Source organism: Heterodontus francisci, chromosome 3 (assembly GCF_036365525.1).
Source record: "Heterodontus francisci isolate sHetFra1 chromosome 3, sHetFra1.hap1, whole genome shotgun sequence".
In the NCBI taxonomy this organism is placed as follows: domain Eukaryota; kingdom Metazoa; phylum Chordata; class Chondrichthyes; order Heterodontiformes; family Heterodontidae; genus Heterodontus; species Heterodontus francisci.
In genome coordinates, this window is record NC_090373.1 from 12990850 (window position 1) to 13014293 (window position 23444).

At 42.8% G+C, this 23444-nt stretch overlaps 1 protein-coding gene across 2 annotated transcripts in view; it reads left to right on the top strand.

Annotated features, from left to right (window-relative positions):
- lmbrd1 (LMBR1 domain containing 1) overlaps positions 1–23444 on the top strand; it is a 343563-nt gene that overhangs the window by 248673 nt on the left and 71446 nt on the right. For both annotated transcript variants that reach the window (XM_068020139.1, XM_068020140.1), the window contains exons 10-11: positions 7507–7571; positions 21619–21721. In XM_068020139.1, the coding sequence (XP_067876240.1) occupies positions 7507–7571; positions 21619–21721 (168 nt within the window). The remainder of the gene's footprint in view (positions 1–7506; positions 7572–21618; positions 21722–23444) is intronic.

The following is a 23444-nucleotide window of genomic DNA, read 5'->3' on the forward strand; positions in this document are numbered from 1 at the left end:
TATAACGGAGACATGGACGGCCGGTGGGTCTGATACCAGTGGCGAGCTCGCTGTACAATGTGTCTTTGGGGATCCTGCCATCTTCCATGCGGCTCACATGGCCAAGCCATCTCAAGCGCCGCTGACTCAGTAGTGTGTATAAGCTGGGGATGTTGGCCGCTTCAAGGACTTCTGTGTTGGAGATATAGTCCTGCCACCTGATGCCAAGTATTCTCCGAAGGCAGCGAAGATGGAATGAATTGAGACGTCGCTCTTGGCTGGCATACGTTGTCCAGGCCTCGCTGCCGTAGAGCAAGGTACTGAGGACACAGGCCTGATACACTCGGACTTTTGTGTTCCGTGTCAGTGCGCCATTTTCCCACACTCTCTTGGCCAGTCTGAACATAGCAGTGGAAGCCTTACCCATGCGCTTGTTGATTTCTGCATCTAGAGACAGGTTACTGGTGATAGTTGAGCCTAGGTAGGTGAACTCTTGAACCACTTCCAGAGCGTGGTCGCCAATATTGATGGATGGAGCATTTCTGACATCCTGCCCCATGATGTTCGTTTTCTTGAGGCTGATGGTTAGGCCAAATTCATTGCAGGCAGACGCAAACCTGTCGATGAGACTCTGCAGGCATTCTTCAGTGTGAGATGTTAAAGCAGCATCGTCAGCAAAGAGGAGTTCTCTGATGAGGACTTTCCGTACTTTGGACTTCGCTCTTAGACGGGCAAGGTTGAACAACCTGCCCCCTGATCTTGTGTGGAGGAAAATTCCTTCTTCAGAGGATTTGAACGCATGTGAAAGCAGCAGGGAGAAGAAAATCCCAAAAAGTGTGGGTGCGAGAACACAGCCCTGTTTCACACCACTCAGGATAGGAAAGGGCTCTGATGAGGAGCCACCATGTTGAATTGTGCCTTTCATATTGTCATGGAATGAGGTGATGATACTTAGTAGCTTTGGTGGACATCCGATCTTTTCTAGTAGTCTGAAGAGACCACGTCTGCTGACGAGGTCAAAGGCTTTGGTGAGATCAATGAAAGCAATGTAGAGGGGCATCTGTTGTTCGCGGCATTTCTCCTGTATCTGACGAAGGGAGAACAGCATGTCAATAGTCGATCTCTCTGCACGAAAGCCACACTGTGCCTCAGGGTAGACGCGCTCGGCCAGCTTCTGGAGCCTGTTCAGAGCGACTCGAGCAAAGACTTTCCCCACTATGCTGAGCAGGGAGATTCCACGGTAGTTGTTGCAGTCACCGCGGTCACCTTTGTTTTTATAGAGGGTGATGATGTTGGCATCGCGCATGTCCTGGGGTACTGCTCCCTCGTCCCAGCACAGGCATAGCAGTTCATGTAGTGCTGAGAGTATAGCAGGCTTGGCACTCTTGATTATTTCAGGGGTAATGCTGTCCTTCCCAGGGGCTTTTCCACTGGCTAGGGAATCAATGGCATCACTGAGTTCCGATTTGGTTGGCTGTATGTCCAGCTCATCCATGACTGGTAGAGGCTGGGCTGCATTGAGGGCAGTCTCAGTGACAGCATTCTCCCTGGAGTACAGTTCTAGGTAGTGCTCAACCCAGCGGTCTATCTGTTTGCGTTGGTCAGTGATTATGTCCCCCGATTTAGATTTGAGGGGGGTGATCTTCTTGATGGTTGGCCCAAGAGCTCTCTTCATGCCATCATACATTCCTCTGATGTTTCCGGTGTCTGAGGCCAGCTGAATATGGCTGCATAGGTGTTGCCAGTAGTCGTTTGCGCAACGCCTAGCTGTTCTTTGTGCAGTACTTCTGGCTGCTTTAAGTGCTGCGGATGTTAAATCGCTGGGGGCTTTCTTGTAGTTCAAAAGTGCAATGCGCTTAGCGGCTATGACAGGTTCCAGCTCTTCATTATGAGATTGAAACCAGTCTGCATTTCTCTTCGCACTTTTGCCGTAGGTGGTCAAAGCTGACTCATAGATGGCGTCTCTGATGTGGGCCCACTTGGTCTCAGCATCCCCTGTGGGAGTGTTTTGAAGGGCTGTTACAAGTGAATTTAGAAATTTTTGTAACAGCTGTGGGTGAGAAATTCTGCTCGTGTTGATGCGCGGGTGGCCCTTCTGCTTGGAATGATGCAACTTCTTTGGTCTGAGTCTAACCTTGCTGCACACCAGGGAGTGGTCGGTGTCGCAGTCCGCACTGTGGAAGCTGCGTGTGATTTGAACACTGTTTAAGGCGGCTCGCCTTGTGACAATGAGGTCTAGCTGGTGCCAACGACGTGATCTTGGGTGCCTCCATGAAACCTGGTGACAGGGTTTAGTGTGAAAGAACGAGTTGGTGATGCACAGGTTATGATAGGTACACAACTCAAGCAGTCTCTGCCCGTTCTCATTCATCCTTCCAACGCCATAGCGCCCAAGGCAGGAGGGCCATGAGTCATGGTCGGCCCCAACCCTGGCATTAAAGTCCCCCAGCAGGAATAGGTGTTCGGTGTTGGGGATGCTGCTAATGATGTTATGGAGTTGTTCATAGAACTGGTCTTTAGCTTCAGGTGCGGAACAGAGTGTTGGAGCATAGATGCTGAGTAGGTGTACTGGACCAGAGGTGGTGAGCAGTCGGATGGACAGTATGCGTTCCGAGCCATTTGAGGGAGGCTCTATCATGCTGAGCAAGGAGTTTCTGATGGCGAAGCCCACTCCATGCTGTCTTGGTTCTTCAGGATCCCTGCCCTGCCAGAAGAAGGTGTAGTCTTGCTCTGCTAGAGAGCCACTCGCGGGGAGGCGAGTCTCCTGAAGTGCTGCAATGTCCACATTGAGTCTACTGAGCTCGTTGTTAATGATGGCGGTCTTCCGAGAATCGTTGATTTGTGTAAGGTCTTCCGACAGGCCAGGACACATAGTTCTGACGTTCCAGCTTGCAAAGCGAAGGGCTGGTACCTTCTTTCCTTTTTTCATGTTGTTTGGTGCGGTGTATCAGTCCACCTTTCGGGCAATGACCCTGAGCTCCAAGCACCCATTGAAGCAGGCAGACTGTGGCGGGACAGAACCTTATTGACCGGGGGCTGCCCGGTTTGAGGCGGGCGGTAGCTGTCCAGTGAGGTGCAATGACCTCTCCCACCGACAAAGGCAACCCGTGGCGCCCAGTTTCTACGCCAATTTATCTGGACTTATAACCCGTAACTGCTGCCTTCCGTGTTGTTTCAGTCGCTGTGAGGCAACTATGGAGTGACCTCTCCATGGCGCATGCCTGGGCAAATTTATGGAGGTTGAGAGTTGCCCAGTCGTCAAAACCCCCCTCTCGGCCTTTCTGGTGGGGTCCAAAGGAGTGCAGGACACGACGTTTGGCACCAGTATGGCTGCAGGAACTGCCGGAAACATGCCAAAGGTGACACATGACCGCCTACGTGGTTCCGCTCCGGATTTTCTGTTAGGGTTTACTCTCTTAGCCTTGGTCTCTCCCGAGACGCCCACAAGGCAGTGGGGTTGTTGGGGCCCCTACACAGGTGTAGGATGGTGCCGGTGGGAGGAGGGGATGCAAGGGGGAGGGGTAGAGGGGGGGGGTGCAGGGGAAGGGGGTGCGGGGTGAAGATGGTGCGGGGGGGGGCGGGCTGGGACGGGGTTGTGAGGGGGTGAGCTGAGAGGGTGGAGCAGGGAAGGGGACGGGGGTGGGGGGGGGGCGGAAGGGGGGGTGGAATCTGGTGCAGGTAATAAGCCATTTCCTCAGTGCCCACCATCGACCTATAAGAGCGTCTCAAAGAGATATAAAAATTGGCACGCTTCTCAAAGAGCTGGAAAGAGCTGAGTTGGGATTTGTCCTTGGCAGGTTGATTCTTTAACTCCTTTTCAGAACACTGTCCATACCCCAACTGCCTGTCCAAAGCAAAAGCAAAAACATTGCCGAAGTCAAACCTCCTGACCCCTTTCAATCTTAACCTGTCGCTTCTCTGTAAACATCTTGCCCAGTCAAAAAAGCCTCCTGCTGGGTATTTATCTGAAAAAGGTGCCTTCCAGTAACTGTTATTTACAAGCCAAGTCCAAAAGACCTTCTGATGGCCTCTTTTTAAAAAAAACACAAAGTTCCAGCATCTATGAATTCTTCGTTCCAGTTTTAAAACACAAATCCTCATAATTTAACAAGAAAAATGGAAGCACTCATAGCAATATATGCATAGATCAATGGAGGTAGAAGGACAAGTTGAGAGCTCGGTTAATAAAGCAGACAGCACCATAGGCTTTATTAATAGAGGCATAGAGTACAAAGGCAACTTGTATAAAACACAGATTTGGTCTCAACTGAAGTATTGTGTGCAGTTCTGGGTACCACACATTTGGAAGGCATTGGAGAGGATACAGAAAAGGTTCACGGGAATGGTCCCAGGGATGAGGAAGTTCAGGTAAGTGGGTTGATTGGAGAAGTTGGGACTGTTTCTCTTGGAGAAGAGAAGGTTGAGAGGAAATTTGATAGAGGTATTCAAAAGCATGAGGGATCTGGATAGAGCAGATAGGGGAAAAACTGTTCCCATTGGTGGAAGGATCGCGAACCAGAGGGCACAGATTTGAGGTAATTGGCAAACGAAACAATGGCGACATGAGGAGAAACTTTTTTGTGGTGCAAGTGGTTAGGATCTGAATGCAGTGCCTGAGAGTGTAGTGGAGGCAGGTTCAATCGAGGCATTCAGGAGGGAATTGGATTATTATTTTAAAAGGAAGAATATGCAGGGCTGCGAGGGAAACGTGGGGGAGTGGCAGTAGGTGAATTGCTCCTTCAGAGAGCCAGCAGAGAGACAATGGGCTGAATGGCCTCCTTCTATGCTGTAGTCATTGTACGATTCTAGAAGCCACAGATGTTAAATAATTTCAGATCCATGCAACAATTTTTTGGTGCGGGTTTTATCAGGTTTTTTTTGGGGGGGTGGCGCGGTGGTTGGTGGTAGGGTGGATAAGGGCATCAGAGGGAGGAATGTAAGTTATTCTTAAATTGTGCCATCCAGATGTTTAATCACTCTGATTCAAATTTTCAAGAACATGGGGGTTATCAGTGCATTCTGCCCCCACCACCCAAGCAAAATAGCCACATATAAGTCGATGCAACTTGAGAGAATCAATGGGTGTCTCAAAACATTTACCTGCAGGCAAGTACATCTATAGTAAACTCACTTGAAAATGTATATCGACAACTAGACGGCTTACGTTATTGTAAGGAGATTTTGTGCCAGAATTTGTATGCACAGTACAGTGAGACTTGTCACCTTTAATGCAGACAAACAGGGGTTGGGAAGTTGGAATATTAAGTTGTTGATTGAGAAATCTGATGGATCATTGTAGCCAGAGCTACTGAGTCATTTTTTTCTTTCCATGCCAACTCCTAATGTTTCTAATTGAGTGAATAGTTGTTTGTATATTTGTGTGCATATAATGTAGTTATTTTTATATATTTAGAGATAAAGGGCTGTGTGTGTGTACATGTCTCATCTCCATTTTGTCAGTCCTTTTCTTCATACATGAGCACAGTTTAACAGGAGAGTGGCACTGATTGCACTTGCAATGCCACTTGTTTGTCAAGGGCAATTAGGGATGGGCAACAAATCCTGGCCTTGCCAGTGACATCCACATCCTGTAAAAGAATTAAAAAAGATATTCTTGTTATCCTAACTGAAAAGAACAGCTTTGATATTGGTGCTCTGAACAAGGAAAATGGCTTGGGAGGAAAAGATTATTTAAAAAGTTTATTTCAAATAATGAATAAGTGAAAAGATCATTTAATAAATGTGTATGACAAAACTTCCTCATATTGAAAAGAAGCGTAGCCTGCAGTCATGATTTGATTTGTAAAACTGTTGACAGTTAAAATTGTATTACAGGCTAATTGGTCGTGCTCTGATAGCATTATTTTGATGTTGTTAAACATAGACAATGAATACTGTTAATTTCAAATTGTTTAATTCAAATTATTCAATATTTTTAATACAAAAATAATTATGTATACTTATGTATAATATGCTTAAGCTTTTCTTCCATTTTTAGTAACTGTCATGTTCTTTACGTATTTCTGCTAGTGCACATACTAGTGGTAGTAAATGAATATCTTTGTTTTGTAAATAATTGACCTTCATTGCAGCATCATTGCTTTCCTAGTAGCTGAATAATCACTTCTGGGATCTAGAAACCTGCTTGGAATCATTCCATTCTGATAAACAGTGCAAGCAACATATTGTCTTTCACATTATAACAATTCCCACTGAGTTGTAGCTGTAAATTCTCTTGAATTAAATTATTGCTGATGGAAGCAGCTTATATTCAGCCATGTTTATGTAAGGTCATGATTGTTTACATCTTTATGATTTAAGAACAGAAAGCTATGAAGATTTAACACTTAAAGTACTGCAGTAAGATTATCTACCCTTGCCACTAGATATCTTTACTGAACAGATGCTTGTGGTATTGCTTTTCAAAGAAGCGATTTTATTTTTTTTTAAATGTAGTTGAAGAAGTATTACTTTTAAACTCGAGTGGCTTCAAATATGCTATTACAAAATCAAAATTGCAGTAGTATGGAAAATGATTAAAACTTGAACACATGAGTTCTAATAGTTTAAACTCAAGATGGATCAATTAGTCTGGAGGAAAGTTAGGTACCGGGCACGTATTGTAAGGTTTGCTGACATGATCGATGCTGTGTGGCATAACCATTAAACCAAGAATGAAGAGCAAACTGTGGTAGTGCAAACAAGAAGGATTGAAATGGTTACTTGGACTTCAGGTTTGTGATGAAGTAATAATGTGGGAGGGAAAACTGCCAAACTTTTTTCTCTCATTATTTAGAGGTCGAAGTTACAAAATTCACCCTTACTTTGATACCTTCGAAAATGTTTGGAGACAATGTCCTATATTTGGTAGAGTATCCAAAATTGCATGCAGCATTCAAAATATAGCTCCATCAACAATCTATGCATCATTACAATAACTTGTTTTGATTTGTAATTAATTAGTCTAAAGGTTCTTCTCGTATTTAACCAGTCTTGTGAGTAACTTTACATTGACCAGACTGAGTGGTCAGTGACACCCCAATCCCTTAAACAAGCTTTCTATGCATAGTCTTGCATTTATTTGCATTTAAGTTTGATATTGCATCCATTTATTTGGTTCAGGATTCTGATTGTGTGCCAGTTGCCCCAAAATTTGGTTTTACAAACTGTTATAACTGATCAAAGCTGTCAAAATGCAACGACACATTGAACACTAGAATGCAATTAAAATAAATAATCATACTAAAATGCAATTGTTCAGGTGTTTTAGTTATTAATCATTTGTGGTTAACTGCTAAATCCAATATTGTATTCATTGAAGTATCTGCTTCACAATGTTTAAGAAATTGTCCCTTTTCATCACTAAGAAATTATGCTTTACAGCAGCACACTTCAGTTTCTCTGATTTATCTACTATCTTTGTTACATTTTGAATTCCTGCAGCTGGTGTCATGTGATTATGTTCTAGATTAAATATTATGAGTGTCTATTATGGGCGTGAACTTAAGAATGTTTCCTATTTTGCAGATTGCTCTGGGGATATTTTTCATCATGGTGGCCCTTCTGTTCATTGTTGCTCTCTTTCTGTCAAAGTAAGTTGAATGCTATTATTTCAATAATCATTATTTGTTTCTTTTCTTACAGAAGCTGATGTGTATAATTAAAAAATCATGTTAGCTACATTTTGGTAGATGTGCCTTTCCACCTACAACACCTAAAAAACTTTTAATAGGAACTTTACTGTGAATTGAGATTTATTTACTTTGTATTGAGCCTGATAGATGTGTTCCCTTTAACACTGGAGTTAGAAAGTAATGAAAACATATAGGTTGGCCCAATATTGCTACTATTGATGTGAGGAAGTGGGAGAGATATAGTTCGCATCCTTCCATCCACGAAAGATGATGGACATGCAGCAAACAATCCATTTAAGTAGTCAATCCTTGAAAGGCAGGTTCTGCCACAGGTGCTGCACGTGAAGCTGCCAAGTGAAGCTGTGAGTTGTTTTTGATGTTGGCGCCTGTTGCTAAGCTGCTGCAGCAACTGGTCATCGTAGTAGTGCACACCTGTCGACAGGATGTGTCACATTTCCTTCTTTCGCCAGCTAGTGACTCCCAAGTGCGATCGTCGACATTTGGGTTCTTCATGTCACATTTGCTAGCATACTTGAAGCAGAGTTTTGGGTGCCCCACTGGTCGTCTGGCCCCGGGTACCTCACCATACAGAAGGTCCTTGGATATGCGACCGTCTTTTATCCTGTGGATGTGTCTGATCCACCAAAGCCGCCTCTGATTAGTACCAACACACTTGGGAGCTCTGCCTTTAAGAGGATTGCCACATTTGTGATGCGTCCTGCCAGAATATACCCATAATACACCGCAGACAGCGAAAATGGAAATTGAGATATGGTAGAGATATAGAGCATAACAAATATTCAACATATGTAAAGCATTCAATTTCCACTACATTTCCTGTGTAAATATATGAGTATTATTTATTGAGATTCAAATCCAGTTCCTTTGAAGGAAAGGGGCAGATTTGAAGCACTTTTGGATTGCAAAGGTGGAAAATTTTATGACAGGCACAGAGGTGGATGGTAAGGGAGGAGAGGGAAAGGAAGGAAGAGAGAAATAAAGAAAATACTGAAGAAGGAAAATCTAGATCAGCCATTCAGATCGATATGAACATCGAGAAAAGGAACAGCTAGCCAACAGGAGAGAGAGGGATCCTGCGGATGGAAATGGGTGGGTGGGGTGGGGGGGGGGGGGTGGGTGCACAGAGAGTCAGAGAGTTGCTGTAAAGTGGTGAAGTAAACAGGACTAGTCTTCTGAGGGGCAACTAGAGCCTGTGGGGAGGTAAGGGGCCAGGGGTTTCCAGGCTGCGGTTGTATTGCAATGGAAAATGCAGTGGAAGGGGGATGTTACTGGGTCAAAATTTGGGGAGGAACAGGTTGTTGCGACCAAAAACTAGTTAGGTTATTGAGGGTGGATCATGGATTGAAAGTTTGCCCAGTGTGGAAAGGTGGGGGTGGGAGGTGGTTGAATAGCAGTGTTGACTCTTTCTAATTTCTCTCCTATCTTGCACTCCACCCCACCATGTCTTCTTCAAGCTTATCTTGTCCATGAGACCTACCTCCTGTTCTCTTGACCCCATTCCCACAATAACCTGCGAACCCAGCTTCCCTTGCAGGACCCCGTGCTAGTTAACATTGTAAGTGGCTTCTTCTCTGTAGGTACTGTCACCTTCCTTTTCAAAACCACCAGCATCACATCTGTCCTCATAAAACCCACCCTTAATTTCTCTGTCCTTTAAATTACTGCTGCACTTCCAACTTATCTTTCATCTCCAAAATCCTTGACGTATTATTGCCTCCCAAATTTGTGCCTATCTTTCTTTAAAGTCTACGTTTGAATTTCTCCAATCAAGTTTCTGTCCCCACAGAACTGAAACAGCCCTAACTAAAGACATGCTGTATCCTCCTTTGACCTTCTTGAACTATCATCTGTCTTTGATACGGTTAATCATACCTTCTCCCAACATGTCGTAGCACCCCACCCCCACCCCACCCCACCCCACCCCCTCCACATTGCCCATGATCAGTGGGACTGCCCTGACTTGGATCCATCTTTCATAGCCAGTCATAGTCTGAGCATTTCTGGCAATGGCTTTTCTCCCATTACCTCTTGTGTCCCCAAGGATCTATCTTCACCCCATCCTCTTCCTTATCTGCATACTGCCCTTTGGCAACACCAATTGTAGAGATGAGGTCAGCTTTCACATGTACGCAGATGCCACCCAGTCGTACCTTTATCACCACGTTTCTCGACCCTCCACTACCTCTGGGTTACCAGCCTGCTTCTCCAGTATCCAGTCCAGGATGAACTATTGTTTCCTCCAATTAACCATTGGAAGTCTGAACCCGTCATCTTGGCCCCCACCACAAACTCGATATCCTCATCACCAATTCTTTCCGCTGCCTCTACCACTGTCTGAGGTTGAAGCCAACTGTTTGCTGGCCTTGGCATCCTATTTGACCCCGAGGTCTGTTTATGATCCCTGGGCGGCACAGTGGTGCAGTAGTTAGCACCGCAGCCTCACAGCTCCAGCGACCCGAGTTCAATTCTGGGTACTGCCTGTGTGGAGTTTGCAAGTTCTCCCGGTGTCTGCGTGGATTTCCTCCGGGTGCTCCGGTTTCCTCCCACAAGCCAAAAGACTTGCAGGTTGGTAGGTAGATTGGCCATTATAAATTGCCACTAGTGTAGGTAGGTGGTAGGGAAATGTAGGGACAGGTGGGGATGTGGTAGGAATATGGGATTAGTGTAACATTAGTATAAATGGGTGGTTGATGGTCGGCACAGACTCGGTGGGCCGAAGGGCCTGTTTCAGTGCTGTATCTCTAAAACTAAAACATATCCTCTCGATCACAAAGCCTGCATACTTCCACCTCCGTAACATCGCCTGTCCTCACCCCGGCCTTACCTCACCTGCTAAAACCTTGCTGAATGCTTTTGTAACCTCCAAACCTGACTACCTCAAAGTTTTCCTAGCTCCCATCCTCCACTCTCCATAAACTTGAGCTCAAACAATATTCTTCTACCGACCACTTGAGGTCAAATCCCACCACAGCAGCTGGGGAAATTTAAATTCAATTAATTAATAATCATGAAACTACCGGATTGTTGTAAAAACCCATCTGGTTCACTAATGTCCTTAAGGGGAGGAACTCTGCCATCCTTACCCAATCTGGCCTACTCCAAATCCACAGCAGTGTGGTTGACTCTTAACTGCCTGCTGAAATGCCATAGCAAGCCTCTCAACTGTGATAAACCACTACAGAAAAAAGCACGGGGGTGTACTGACATCTCATGGACTGCAGTGGTTCAAGAAGGCAGCTCTCCACCATCTTCTCAAGGGCAATTAGGGATGTGCAACGAATGCTGGCCTTGCCAGCGACCCTCACATCCCATGAATAAATAAAACAAAATCCTATTCTGCATCATGGCCCATTCACCATCACACCTGTCCTCACTCACCTGTATTGGCTCCTGGTCTCCCAATCCTTTCAATTTAAAATTCTCTGCCGTGTGTTCAAAACAGTTCATGGCCTCGTCTCTCCCTATCTCTGTAACATGCTGCAGCCTTACAACCTCTGATAACTGTGTTCCTCCAATTCTGACCTCTTTTGCATTTTTCCATTGTCCTTTGCCCTAATATTGGTAGCTGTACCTTCAGAGACGACACTTCTTTGTCACTTCTACAACCCTCCGAGATCTCTGCGTTCCTACAATTCCGTCCTCTTGCGGATCCCCAGCGGATCCTCACTTTTCATCGCTCCGCAGCTGACAGCCATGCCTTCAATTGTCTGGTCCTAAATCCCTAAACCCCGTATCTCCACCTCTTTCCTTTAAAATCTCCTTAAAACCAACCTCTTTGACCAAGCTTTTAATCATCCCATCCAATATCTTTTGTTTGGCTAGATGTCGGTTTATGTCTTGTGTTTCTGTGAAACGTCTTGCGACGCTTTACTCCTCTAAAGATGCTATGCAAATATATGATAAGAGCATAAGAAATAGGAGCAGGAGTAGACCATACAGTCCATCAAGCCTGCTCTTCCATTCAATACGATCATGGCTGATCTTGGGCATCAACTCCACTTTCCCGCCTGCTCGTCATATCCCTCGATTCCCTGAGACACCAAGTCAGTCTTAAATATAATGAAAGTTGGAGCATCCATCTGGGGTAGGCAATTCCAAAGATACACAGTCCTTTGAGTGAAGAAATTTCTCCTCATCTCCTCAACCATCATCTCAACTAAATGATGGTTCCCTTGTCCTCAGTCTGTGCCCCCATGTTCAAAATTCCCCAGCTCAGGGAAACAATCTCTGTGTCTACCCTGTCAAACTCATTCAGAATCATGTATGTTTCAATGAGATCACCCCTCATTCTTCTAAACTGTAGAGAATATAGACCCAATTTACACGGCCTTTCACCATAGGACAACCCTGGCATCCCTGGGACTAATCTAGTGAACCTTCGCTGTACTGCCTCCAAGACAAGAATATCCTTCCTTAAATATGGAAATAAAAAAAACATTCTAGCTGTGGTCTCACCAAAGCCCTGTACAATTGTAGCAAGACTTCCTTATTCTTTTACTCCAATCCACTTGCAGTAACAGTCAACATGCCATTTTCCTTCCTAATTGCTTGCTGTACCTGCATGCTAATTTTGTGGTCCTTGTATGAACATTAATATTTGCAAGTGTCACGCCTTTGAAAAAATATTCTGTTTTTCTATTCTTACGACCAAAGTGAATAATCTCTCACTTCCCTGCATTATACTCCATCTGCCACCTTGATCGCTCATTTGTCGTTGAGGTAGTTCACCCATGATCTTGTTGAATGGTGATGCAGGCTCCAGGGTCCAAATGGCCTACTCCTGCTCCTATTTCCTTTGTTCACTTGACCTGTTTATATCGCTTTGCAGCCACGTTGTATCCTCCTCACAGCTTACAGTACCACCTAGCTTTGTATAGTCAGCAAACATTACTCTCTGCCTCTTCATCTAAGTCATCAATACAGATTGTAACTAGTTGAGGCCCCAGCACTAATCCTTGTAGAACTCCACTATTCACAGCCTGCGAACTTGAAAATGCCCCATTTATCCCAACTCTTGACTTCTTTCCATTAACCAATCCTTTATCCATGCTAATATATTACCGCCAACTCCATGAGCCTTTATTTTGTGTATTAACCATTTGTGTGGTACTAGTCAAGTATCTTTTGGAAATCCAAGTACACTACATCTACTGGTTCGTCTTTAGCTACCGTACTTGGCAAATATGCTTTCCCTTTCGCAAAGCCATGTTGACTTTGTCTGAGCATACTGTGATTTTCTAAGTGCTTTGTTAAGATTTCCTTAATAATAGATTCCAACATGTTCCCGACGACTGATGTCAGGCTAACTGACCTGTAGTTTCCTGTTCTCCCACTTCATCCTTTCTTGAATAGCAATGTTAGATTTGCTAACTTCCAATCTGCAGGGACTGTTCCAGAATCCGTGGAATTTGGGAAAATCATAACCAGCGCATCCATTATCTCTACAGCTATCTCTTTTTAGAACCCTAGGGTGAAGGCCAACAGGTCCTGGGGAATTGTCAAATTTTAGTGCCTCAAGCTTCTCCAATACTTTTTCTTTGTTGATATTGATTAATTTTCTCACTCTTTTTAGCCCCTAGCTTACCCTCTATTTCTGGTATATAGCTTGTGTCCTCTACTGTGAAAACAGACACATATTTGTTGCAATTTTCTAATTCCCCATGATAATTCCTCCTAGCTCTCCTTCTAAGGGACCTATGTTTATTTTAACTACTTTCTTCCTTTTTGTATACTTGTAAAAACTCTGATCTGTTTTTATATTCCTGGCTCATTCTATTTTTTCCCTTTTTATCAACCTTTTGATAGCCCTTTGCCAGTTTCTAAAACGCTCCCAATCCTTAGATTTACTGCTATTCTTGGCAAGATTATAAGCCACTTTTAACCTAATACAATCCTTTACCTCCTTTGTAAGCCACGGATGGATCTTTTTGCTGAGTTTTTATTTTTTAATGGAATGGATTTTTGTTGAACATTTTCAATTGTTGCTTTAAACGTTTTCCGTAGTTTATTTACTAAATCAACCTTGGCCAGCTCTCTCCTCATATCTATGTAATTGGCTTTAAGTTTACGATTCTTGTTTGTTATTGGAGAATGTTGTTTTCAAAATTAATATTGAATTCAATTGTATTGTGATCTGTCTTCATGGAGGGAGATACAGAAATACAAGGGAACCAAGGGACATGTGAAATAACGAACTGCAAAAATAATAGAGGTAGTACTCAAAATTAACTGGATTGAAGGACGATAAATCCCCTGGACTATAAAAGCTGCATCCCAGAGTGTTGAAGGAAGTGGCTGTAGAGATAGTGGATGTATTGGCGGTTATCTTTCAAAATATATAAATTCTGGAAAAGTTCCTGCAGACTGGAAAGTAGCAAATGCAACCCCACTATTTAAGAAAGGAGGGAGAGAGAAAATGGGAGCTACAGACCTGTCAGTTTGATGGTAATAGTAGGGAAAATGTTAGAATCCATTATAAATTATGTGATAACTAGCCACTCATAAAATAACCTGATTGGTCAGAGTCAACATTTATTTATGAAAGGGAAATTATGTTTGACAAACCTGTTGCAGTTTTTTGAGGATGTTACTTACAACGTAGATAAAGGAGAACCGGTGGATGTGGTGTATTTGGATTTTCAGAAGTCTTTTGATAAGGTCTCACATAGGAGGTTAGTAAACAAAATTAGAGCACATGGGATTGGGGGTAATATAGTGGTATGAATTGAGAATTGGTTAACAGACAGAAAACAGAGTGTAGGAATAAACGGGTCATTCTCAGGATGGCAGGCTGTTACTAGTGTGGGTACCAAAAGGATCAGCGCGAGGGTCACAGCTGTTCACAATCTATATAAATGATTTCAATGGGGGGATCAAATTTAATATTTCCAAATTTGCGAAGGACACAAACTAGGTGGGAATATAAGTTGTGAGGAGGATGCAAGAGGCTTCAAGGGAACTTGGACAGGCTAACTGAATGGGCAAGAACATGGCAGCTGGAATGTCATGTGAATAAGTGGGAAATTATCCACTTGGCAGAAAAAAACAAAGACAGAGTATTTCTTAAATGGTGAGAGGTTGGGAAGTGTTGATGTCCAAAGGGACCTTGTTGTCCTTGTTCACGAGTCACTAAAAGCTAGCGTGCAGGTGCAGCAAGCAATTAGAAAGGCAAATGGTATGTTGGCCTTCATCACAAGGGGTTTTGAGTACAAGAGTAAAGAAGTCTTTTTGCAATTGTGTAGAGCCTTGGTGAGACCGCACCTGGAGTATTGTGTACAGTTTTGGTATCCTCATCGAAGGAAGGATATGCTTGCCGTAGAGGGAGTGCAAAGGATGTTAAGACTAATCTCTGGGATGGCGGATTGTCTTGTGAAGAGAGATTGAGGAAACTGGGCCTGTATTCTCTAGAGTTTTGAAGATCTCATTGAAACTTACAAAATTCCTACCAGGCGTTAGTGTGGATGTAGAAAGACTGTTTTCCCTGGCCGGTGAGTCTAGAACCAGGGGACATAGTCTCAGAATAAGGGATAGGCCATTTAAGACTGAGGTGAGGATGAATTTCTTCAGTCAGAGGGTGGTGAATCTTTGGAATTCTCTCCCCCAGAGGGCTGTGGAAGCTCAATCATTGAGCATGTTCAAGACAAAAATTGGTAGAGATCTGGCTACTAATGACATCAAGGGATATGGGGATAACGCATCTACAGCAGACAGGAAAAATCAGATGGGCAAAGGTAGCCTAGATGAGGACTTCATAGAATGTTGTCAGGACGGTTTCTTCAAACAGCACATTCTTGGGCACAGCAGAGAGCAGGCTCTCCAAGAACTGGTATTGTGCATTGAGATAGATTAATTTATGACCGCAAAGTGAAGGTGCCTCTAGGTAGCAGTGATTATAATGTGATTGAATTTTATATTCAGTTTGAGGGAGAGAAGAGTGGGTCCAAAACTGGTATTTTAAACTTAAATAAGGACAATTACGAAGACATGAAAGCAGAGCTAGCGAAAGTGAACTGACAAAGTAGGTTAAGGGATAGGTCAGTAGAGATGCAGTGGCAGATATTTAAGGGGATATATCAGAATACACAATAGATGCATTCCAACGAGAGAAAAATTCCAAGGGGAGGACCCACTTTCCGTGGTTAACTAAAAAAGTTAAAGATAGTCTCAAACTTTTAAAGAAAAAGCAGATAATTACACAAAGATGGGTGGCAGGTCAGAAGATTGGACAGAATATGAAGAACAGCAAAGAATGACGAAAAAATTGATAAGGATGGAAAAGATTAGAGTACGAGTGAAAGCTAGATAGAAATATTAAACAAATAGTAAGAGTTTCTATAGATATTTAAAAACAAAAAGAGTTAACAAAGTAAGCATTGGTCCTATAGAAAGCAAGTGTGGGAATTAATAAGAGTAAATAATGAGTTGGAAGATGAATTGAACAGATACTTTGCATCGGTCTTCACTATAGCAGATACAAGTAACATCCTAGAAATTGCTGTAAATCAGGAAATGGAAGGGAGGGAGGAACTCAAAATTACAATCACCAGGGAAGTGGTACTCAGCAAATGATTGGAGATGCTGGCTGACAAGTCCCCGGGCCCTGATCGACTTCATCCTAGGGTCCTCAAAGAAATGGCTAGTGAGATAGTTGATGTGTTGGTTTTAATTTTCCAACATTTCCTAGATTCGGGGAAGGATTTATTATATTGGAAAATAGCGAATGTAACTCCTTTATTCAAAAAGGGAAGGAAACTACATGCCAGTTAGTTTAACATCTGTCTTAGGGAAAACGTTAGAAGCTATTATTAAAGATGTTGTAGAAGGGCATTTAGAAAAATTCAGGTATTCAGGCAGAGTCGGCATAGTTTTGTGAAAGGGAGATCATGTTTAACCAATTTACTGGAATTCTTTGAAGAAGTAACATGTGCTGTGGGTACAGCGGAACTGATGGATGTACTGTACTTAGATTTCCAGAAGGCATTTGATAATGTGCCAGATCAAAAGTTATTGCAGAAAATAAAAAGATCATGGTGTAGGGGGTAACATATCGGCATGCATAGAAGATTGGCTAGCTAACAGGAAACAGAGTAGGCATAAATGGGTCATTTTCTGGTTAGCAAGACGTAACGAGTGGTCTGCAGCAGGGATCTGTGCTGGGGCCTCAACTTTTTCCAATTTATATAAATGACTTGGATGAAGGGACCAAAGGTATGGCTGCTAAATTTGCTGATAACACAAAGATAGATAGGAAAGTAAGTTGTGAAGAGGACATAAGGAGGCTACAAAGGAATTTAGATAGACTAAGTGAGTGGGCAAAGATCTGGCAAATAGAGTATAATGTGGGAAAATGTGAAATTGTCCATTTTGTCAGGAAGAATAAAAAAAGAAGCATATTATCTAAATGGTGAGAGATTGCAGAGAACAAAGAAAATTACAGCACAGGAACAGGCCCTTCGGCCCTCCAAGCCTACGCCGATCCAAATCCTCTATCTAAACCTGTCGCCTTTTTTCTAAGGGTCTGTATCTCTTTACTTCCTGCCCATTCATGTATCTGTCTAGATACATCTTAAAAGACGCTATCGTGCCCGCGTCTACCACCTCCGCTGGCAATGCGTTCCAGGCACCCACCACCCTCTGCGTAAAGAACTTTCCAGGCATATCCCCCCTAAACTTTTCCCCTTTCACTTTGAACTCGTGTCCCCTTGTAATTGAATCCCCCACTCTGGGAAAAATCTTCTTGCGATCCACCCTGTCTATACCTCTCATGATTATGTACACCTCTATCAGGTCCCCCCTCAACCTCCGTCTTTCTAATGAAAATAATCCTAATCTACTCAACCTCTCTTCATAGCTAGCGCCCTCCATACCAGGCAACATCCTGGTGAACCTCCTCTGCACCCTCTGCAAAGCATCCACATCCTTTTGGTAATGTGGCGACCAGAACTGCACGCAGTATTCCAGATGTGGCCGAACCAAAGTCCTATACAACTGTAACATGACCTGCCAACTCTTGTACTCAATACCCCGTCTGATGCAGGAAAGCATGCCGTATGCCTTCTTGACCACTCTATTGACCTGCGTTGCCACCTTCAGGGAACAATGGACCTGAACACCCAAATCTCTCTGTACATCAATTTTCCCCAGGACTTTTCCATTTGCTGTATAGTTCACTCTTGAATTGGATCTTCCAAAATGCATCACCTCGCATTTGCCCTGATTGAACTCCATCTGCCATTTCTCTGCCCAACTCTCCAGTCTATCTATATTCTGCTGCATTCTCTGACAGTCCCCTTCACTATCTGCCACTCCACCAATCTTAGTGTCGTCTGCAAACTTGCTAATCAGACCACCTATACTTTCCTCAAAATCATTTATGTATATCACAAACAACAGTCGTCCCAGCACGGATCCCTGTGGAACACCACTGGTCACACGTCTCCATTTTGAGAAACTCCCTTCCACTGCTACTCTCTGTCTCCTGTTGCCCAGCCAGTTCTTTATCCATCTAGCTAGTACACCCTGGACCCCATGTGCCTTCACTTTCTCCATCAGCCTACCATGGGGAACCTTATCAAACACCTTACTGAAGTCCATGTATATGACATCTACAGCCCTTCCCTCATCAATCAACTTTGTCACTTCCTCATAAAATTCTATTAAGTTGGTAAGACATGACCTTCCCTGCACAAAACCATGTTGCCTATCACTGATAAGCCCATTTTCTTCCAAATGGGAATAGATCCTATCCCTCAATATCTTCTCCAGCAGCTTCCCTACCACTGACATCAGGCTCAGCGGTCTATAATTACCTGGATTATCCCTGCTACCCTTCTTAAACAAGGGGACAACATTAGCAATTCTCCAGTCCTCCGGGACCTCATCCCGTGTTTAAGGATGTTGCAAAGATATCTGTTAAGGCCCCAGCTATTTCCTCTCTCGCTTCCCTCAGTAACCTGGGATAGATCCCATCCAGACCTGGGGACTTGTCCACCTTAAAGCCTTTTAGAATACCCAACACTTCCTCCCTCCTTATGCCGACTTGACCGAGAGTAATCAAACATCTGTCCCTAACCTCAACATCCGTCATGTCCCTCTCCTCGGTGAATACCGATGCAAAGTACTTGTTTAGAATCTCCCCCATTTTCTCTGACTCCACGCATAACTTTCCTTCTTTGTGCAGCGGGATCTGGTTGTCCCAATGCATGAATCGCAAAAAGGTTAATTTGCAGGTACAGCATGTAATTAGGAAAGCTAATAGAATGTTATCATTCATTGAAAGGGAAATTGAATGCAAAAGTAGGGAGGATGTAAATGCATTGGAAGCAGCTCAGAGAAGGTTTACTGGACTAATAACTAGAATGGGCAGGTTGTCTTGTGAGGAAAGGTTAGACAGGCTAGGCTTTTATCTGCTGGAGGTTAGAAGAGCACGAGGCGACTTGATTAAAACATATAAGATCCTGAGGGGTCTTGACAGGGTGGATGTGGAAATTTCCCCTTGTGGGAGAATCTGGAACTAGGGGTCACTGTTTAAAAATAAGGGGTAACCCATTTAAGACAGAGATGACGAGAAAACCTTCCTCTGAGGTTCGTGAGTCTTTGGAAATCTCTTCCTCAAAAGATGGTGGAAGTAGAGGCTTTAAATATTTTTTGAGGCAGAGGTAGATAGGTTCTTGATAAGCAAGGGGGTGGATGAAAGGTTATAATCAGATCAGCCATGATCTAATTGAATGGCGAAGTTGGCTCGACAGGTTGAATGGCCTGCTCCTGCTCCTAAGTTCCCAAAATCCCTAATTGCCTTTGAGATGGTGATGGTAAGCCGTCTTCTTGATCTGCTGCAGTCTTTGGGGTGTAGGTACACCCACAGTGCTGTTAGGAAGGGAGTTCCAGGATTTTGACCCAGCGACAGTGGGTGATATAGTTTCAAGTCAAGATGGTGTGTGACCTGGAGGGGAACTTGCAGATGGTGGCGTTCCCATGCATCTGCTGCCTTTGTCCTTCTAGGTGGTAGAGGTCACGGGTTTGGAAGGTGCTGTCGAAGGAGACTTGGTGAGTTGTTGCAATGAACTTGTAGATGGTACTCACTGCTGCCACTGTGCATTGGTGGTGAAGGGAGTGAATGTTGAAGGTTGGTGGATGGGCTGCCAATTAAGCAGGCTGCTTTGTCCTGGGTTATGTCAAGCTTCTTGAGTGTTGTTGGAGCTGCACGCATCCAGGCAAGTCGACAGTACTCCATCACACTCCTGACTTGTGCCTTGTAGATGGTGGACAGGCTTTGGGGAGTCAGGGGGTGAGTTACTCGCCGCAGGGTTCCCAGCCTCTGACCTGTTCTTGTAACCACAGCATTTATATGGCTGGCCCAGTTCAGTTTCTGGTCAATGCCTTCTTTTACATGCTCCAAAAATTTCTTGTTTAATACTCTGTCCAATGGTATAACTACTGTTAGGGGGCTTATAAACGACTCCCATCAGCATTTTCGGCCTCTTGCTATTCCTAATCTCCACCCGAATTCTGTGTTCTGATCTTCTGAGCCAAGATCCTTTCTCACTGATGTCCTGATGTCATCCTTTAATATCGGGGCTACCTCTCCTTTTCAATTCTCTCTGTCTTTTCAAAATGTTGTGTACCCTGGAATATTTATTTCCCAAACTTATTCCCCTTGTAACCATGTCTCTAATGGCAATTCGATCTAAACCATTTATTGCTATTTGTGCCACAAGCTCATCGATCTTATTGCGGATGTTTCACGCATTCAGATCAAGAGCCTTTAATTTTTTTTTACTACAATTCCCTCCATGAACCTTACTTGCTGATAGTTGTTTTTATTGCAGTTCATTGAGTAAAATTGCCTTATTGGATGAGCAATTCAGTCTACCTTCAGAAGGCAAGTGGATCTTGGTAATTTTGATCGGCTAACCACACTTCCATGATGGACTATGCATGCTGGCAAATATGCATAGCTAATGATTATTAATGGCTTGGTGTCATACTTTGTTTTATAATGCTCCTGTGAAGAGCCTTTGGACGTTTTATTTCATTAAAGATGTTGTTTAAATATAAGTTGTTGTTGGTTCCCTAACTAGTAGTTCTATTGTAAATTGTGTAATGCGTTGCATGTGTCTGTGGTTCATATTGCAAGATTAGTTCATTTCCTTTGACTACCAAATTTCAATATTTGAACATTTGTTTTTGATCCAAGTTGATCTGTTACTTATTTTCTATAAATGGCAATTTTCATTACATTTAGCTGGAGAAATGTATATATTTTCACAATTTCCTGTTTATCATGCCTATTTCCTGCTTTTACAATTTAGTTATGCATTTATGACATTGGTTAATTCCTAGTATGTAACTTTATTGCCTGCATCTATTACTTGTCATAGATAAAACGTATGTCTGCTATTCAATCCTGCCACCAGTATGACTGCATTCTTTTGCAACAAAAATCCAAATAGTCAGATTTTCAGGCAACATTTGATCATTTACGAGGGAAACGATTGCTTCCTAAATGTTGTCCCATTCTGAAAAGGCAAATTTAGGGTTTATAAATAGAAATCTAAGTGGTAGCAACTAAATGCATTATTGGTATTCTTGACTTGCATAAGTTTTTGGAGGAAGCTCCACCATGCTTTTATCTGGCTGTTTTCAGATACTAGGAAGGCATAATCTTATACCTTAGCATTTTTCAATTTGCCTGTCAATCTTGACTATTGTCCTTTTTGAGTTGCATTATTAATTTGGCTACATTTGTTGGTAGGAACAGTGAAGGGGCTATATTTTTTTTTACAGTAAAAGAATGCTTAAGTTTTGTGTAATTCTTGTTGCCCTTCAGTTATATGCTGCTTCACTGACTCATTAACTTCTGCAGGAGGTAGTGTTGTGTGATCGTGTACATGTGCTCTGAATTGTGTTTTCAGGAAAAAAAGAGGACTCTCAACCATATGTAGAGGGTTAAAGTGATCTTTTTCTTCTTTCAAATGTCTTGCAGCCTGGATAAAGCACTACATTCAGTGGGTTTTGATTCTGGATTTATAATATTTGGAACTAACTTGGCAAATCCTTTGAATGAGTTTTTGCTTGTTCTACAGACAGTAAGTATGAACATTGTACAAGACTGCAAGGTACATTACACACTAAAATGCTGCAGTAAATACTGATTATTTTCCTGTAATCAGCTAGTGACTTACTTCTGTTGAGCTATTGGATCCTTACTAGCGTCTCACACTTCTTTTGATTTCAATGGACAGTCTGCCAATGCCATATCTTGTGTTGCTCCTATAGTTTAGTTTATATTTTCACTGTTATTTTCCTTCCCTGGTATACTTGCCTTACATTTGTCCACACGAATTCCCTTTTGCCCACTTCACTCCACTTCCATAATCTATCTAGATCCTACTGTATTTTATTTGCATGCTTTCTGTTGTGTGAACCTCCATTCTTCTCTATTCCTTTTCATTCCCCACTCCGATGTCCTTCTGCAAATTTGAGTTAACTTTGCTTCTGTTCCATCTCCAAATTGCTGATATAAAACATAGTGGAACCAGCACTGATCCAGTGACACTCCACTGGTGACCTCTTACCACCTTAGTGCAGCTTGATTCATGAACTTTGCTTTCTCTGGTTTAGCAAATTTTCAGTCCACTTCAGAAGGTTGCACCTCCCCAACTCCTTACTTCTCTTCATTGTTGATTAATCACTTTTGTGCCAATGTATCAAAAGTCTTATTGAAATTAGTTCTAGAATACTGACAATTGAGGGGGGCAGGGATTGCACTGAATAAAACGGAATTATCCAGTAATCTTAATTAAGCAATATTAATGACCCAGAATGGTGGAACATGAATGCTACAAATTGAATTATCAGCTAATTTGAATTAACCAACTTCAAATTAACAGTAGACTACTCAGTGCTTCCATAGAATTTCTGTAACACATGGTCCTTCATTTCCTGAACTCTAGTAAATTTGTTAAGCAAAAACTCCCTCCCATAAGTCCATACTGACACCCTCTTATCAGCCAAAACCTATCTAGGTATTTCATTTTCCCATCTTTCAGGATGCCTTCGAACACGTAGCGTACAGAAGAAGATATTGGGCTCATTGTCTTCTAGGTTTTCTAGGTCCCATACCCCTTATTAAAAATTAATTTGCTAGTTTCTAATCCTCGACTCTACACCTGTTTCTAATGATTCCCTAAGGATAATGGCAAGGATATGTTTGACCTTTGCTACCCAGTTCTTTAAATATGCTCGAATGAAATCCATCTAATTTTAGTGTCTTGTGTTCCTGTAAATTCCTCAGCCTGTCAGTGATTGAAAACTAAAAACTGAGCCTCGAATGCTACAGCCTATATATTTAAAATAAAATCTGAAACACAAGATTACTGTTTAAGAATGCTATCTCATCTTGAGTATCAGAAAGCTGGCAGCTTCTGGGTGTCTTGTACTTACTATTGTGTAAATAGTTTCAGTACAGTAGGTTCTTCATGTAAAATAAAATGCATATTTGTAGTGCCACTTATTGTATTGAGGCTGTTCCCTACTTTTGCTTTGACCTTTTTTCCCTCCTTGTATTTTTTCTGAAGGTATTGATAATTTTTCATTTTTGACCAGGGGTGGGGACTATATCTGGGCTATTCACCATGAGATTATGAAAGTCAAAGCCAACCTTCTTCATTGAGGTGGCACTAGATAGCAATTGAGATTGAACCATAACTGTTTTATCTTTGTTTTCCCACCTGGGACTTCAAAGCTAACTGTAGGATCTCTCAGCTAAAGCCAGCTCCTTCAGACAAGAAATAAAACCCAAGACTTCCT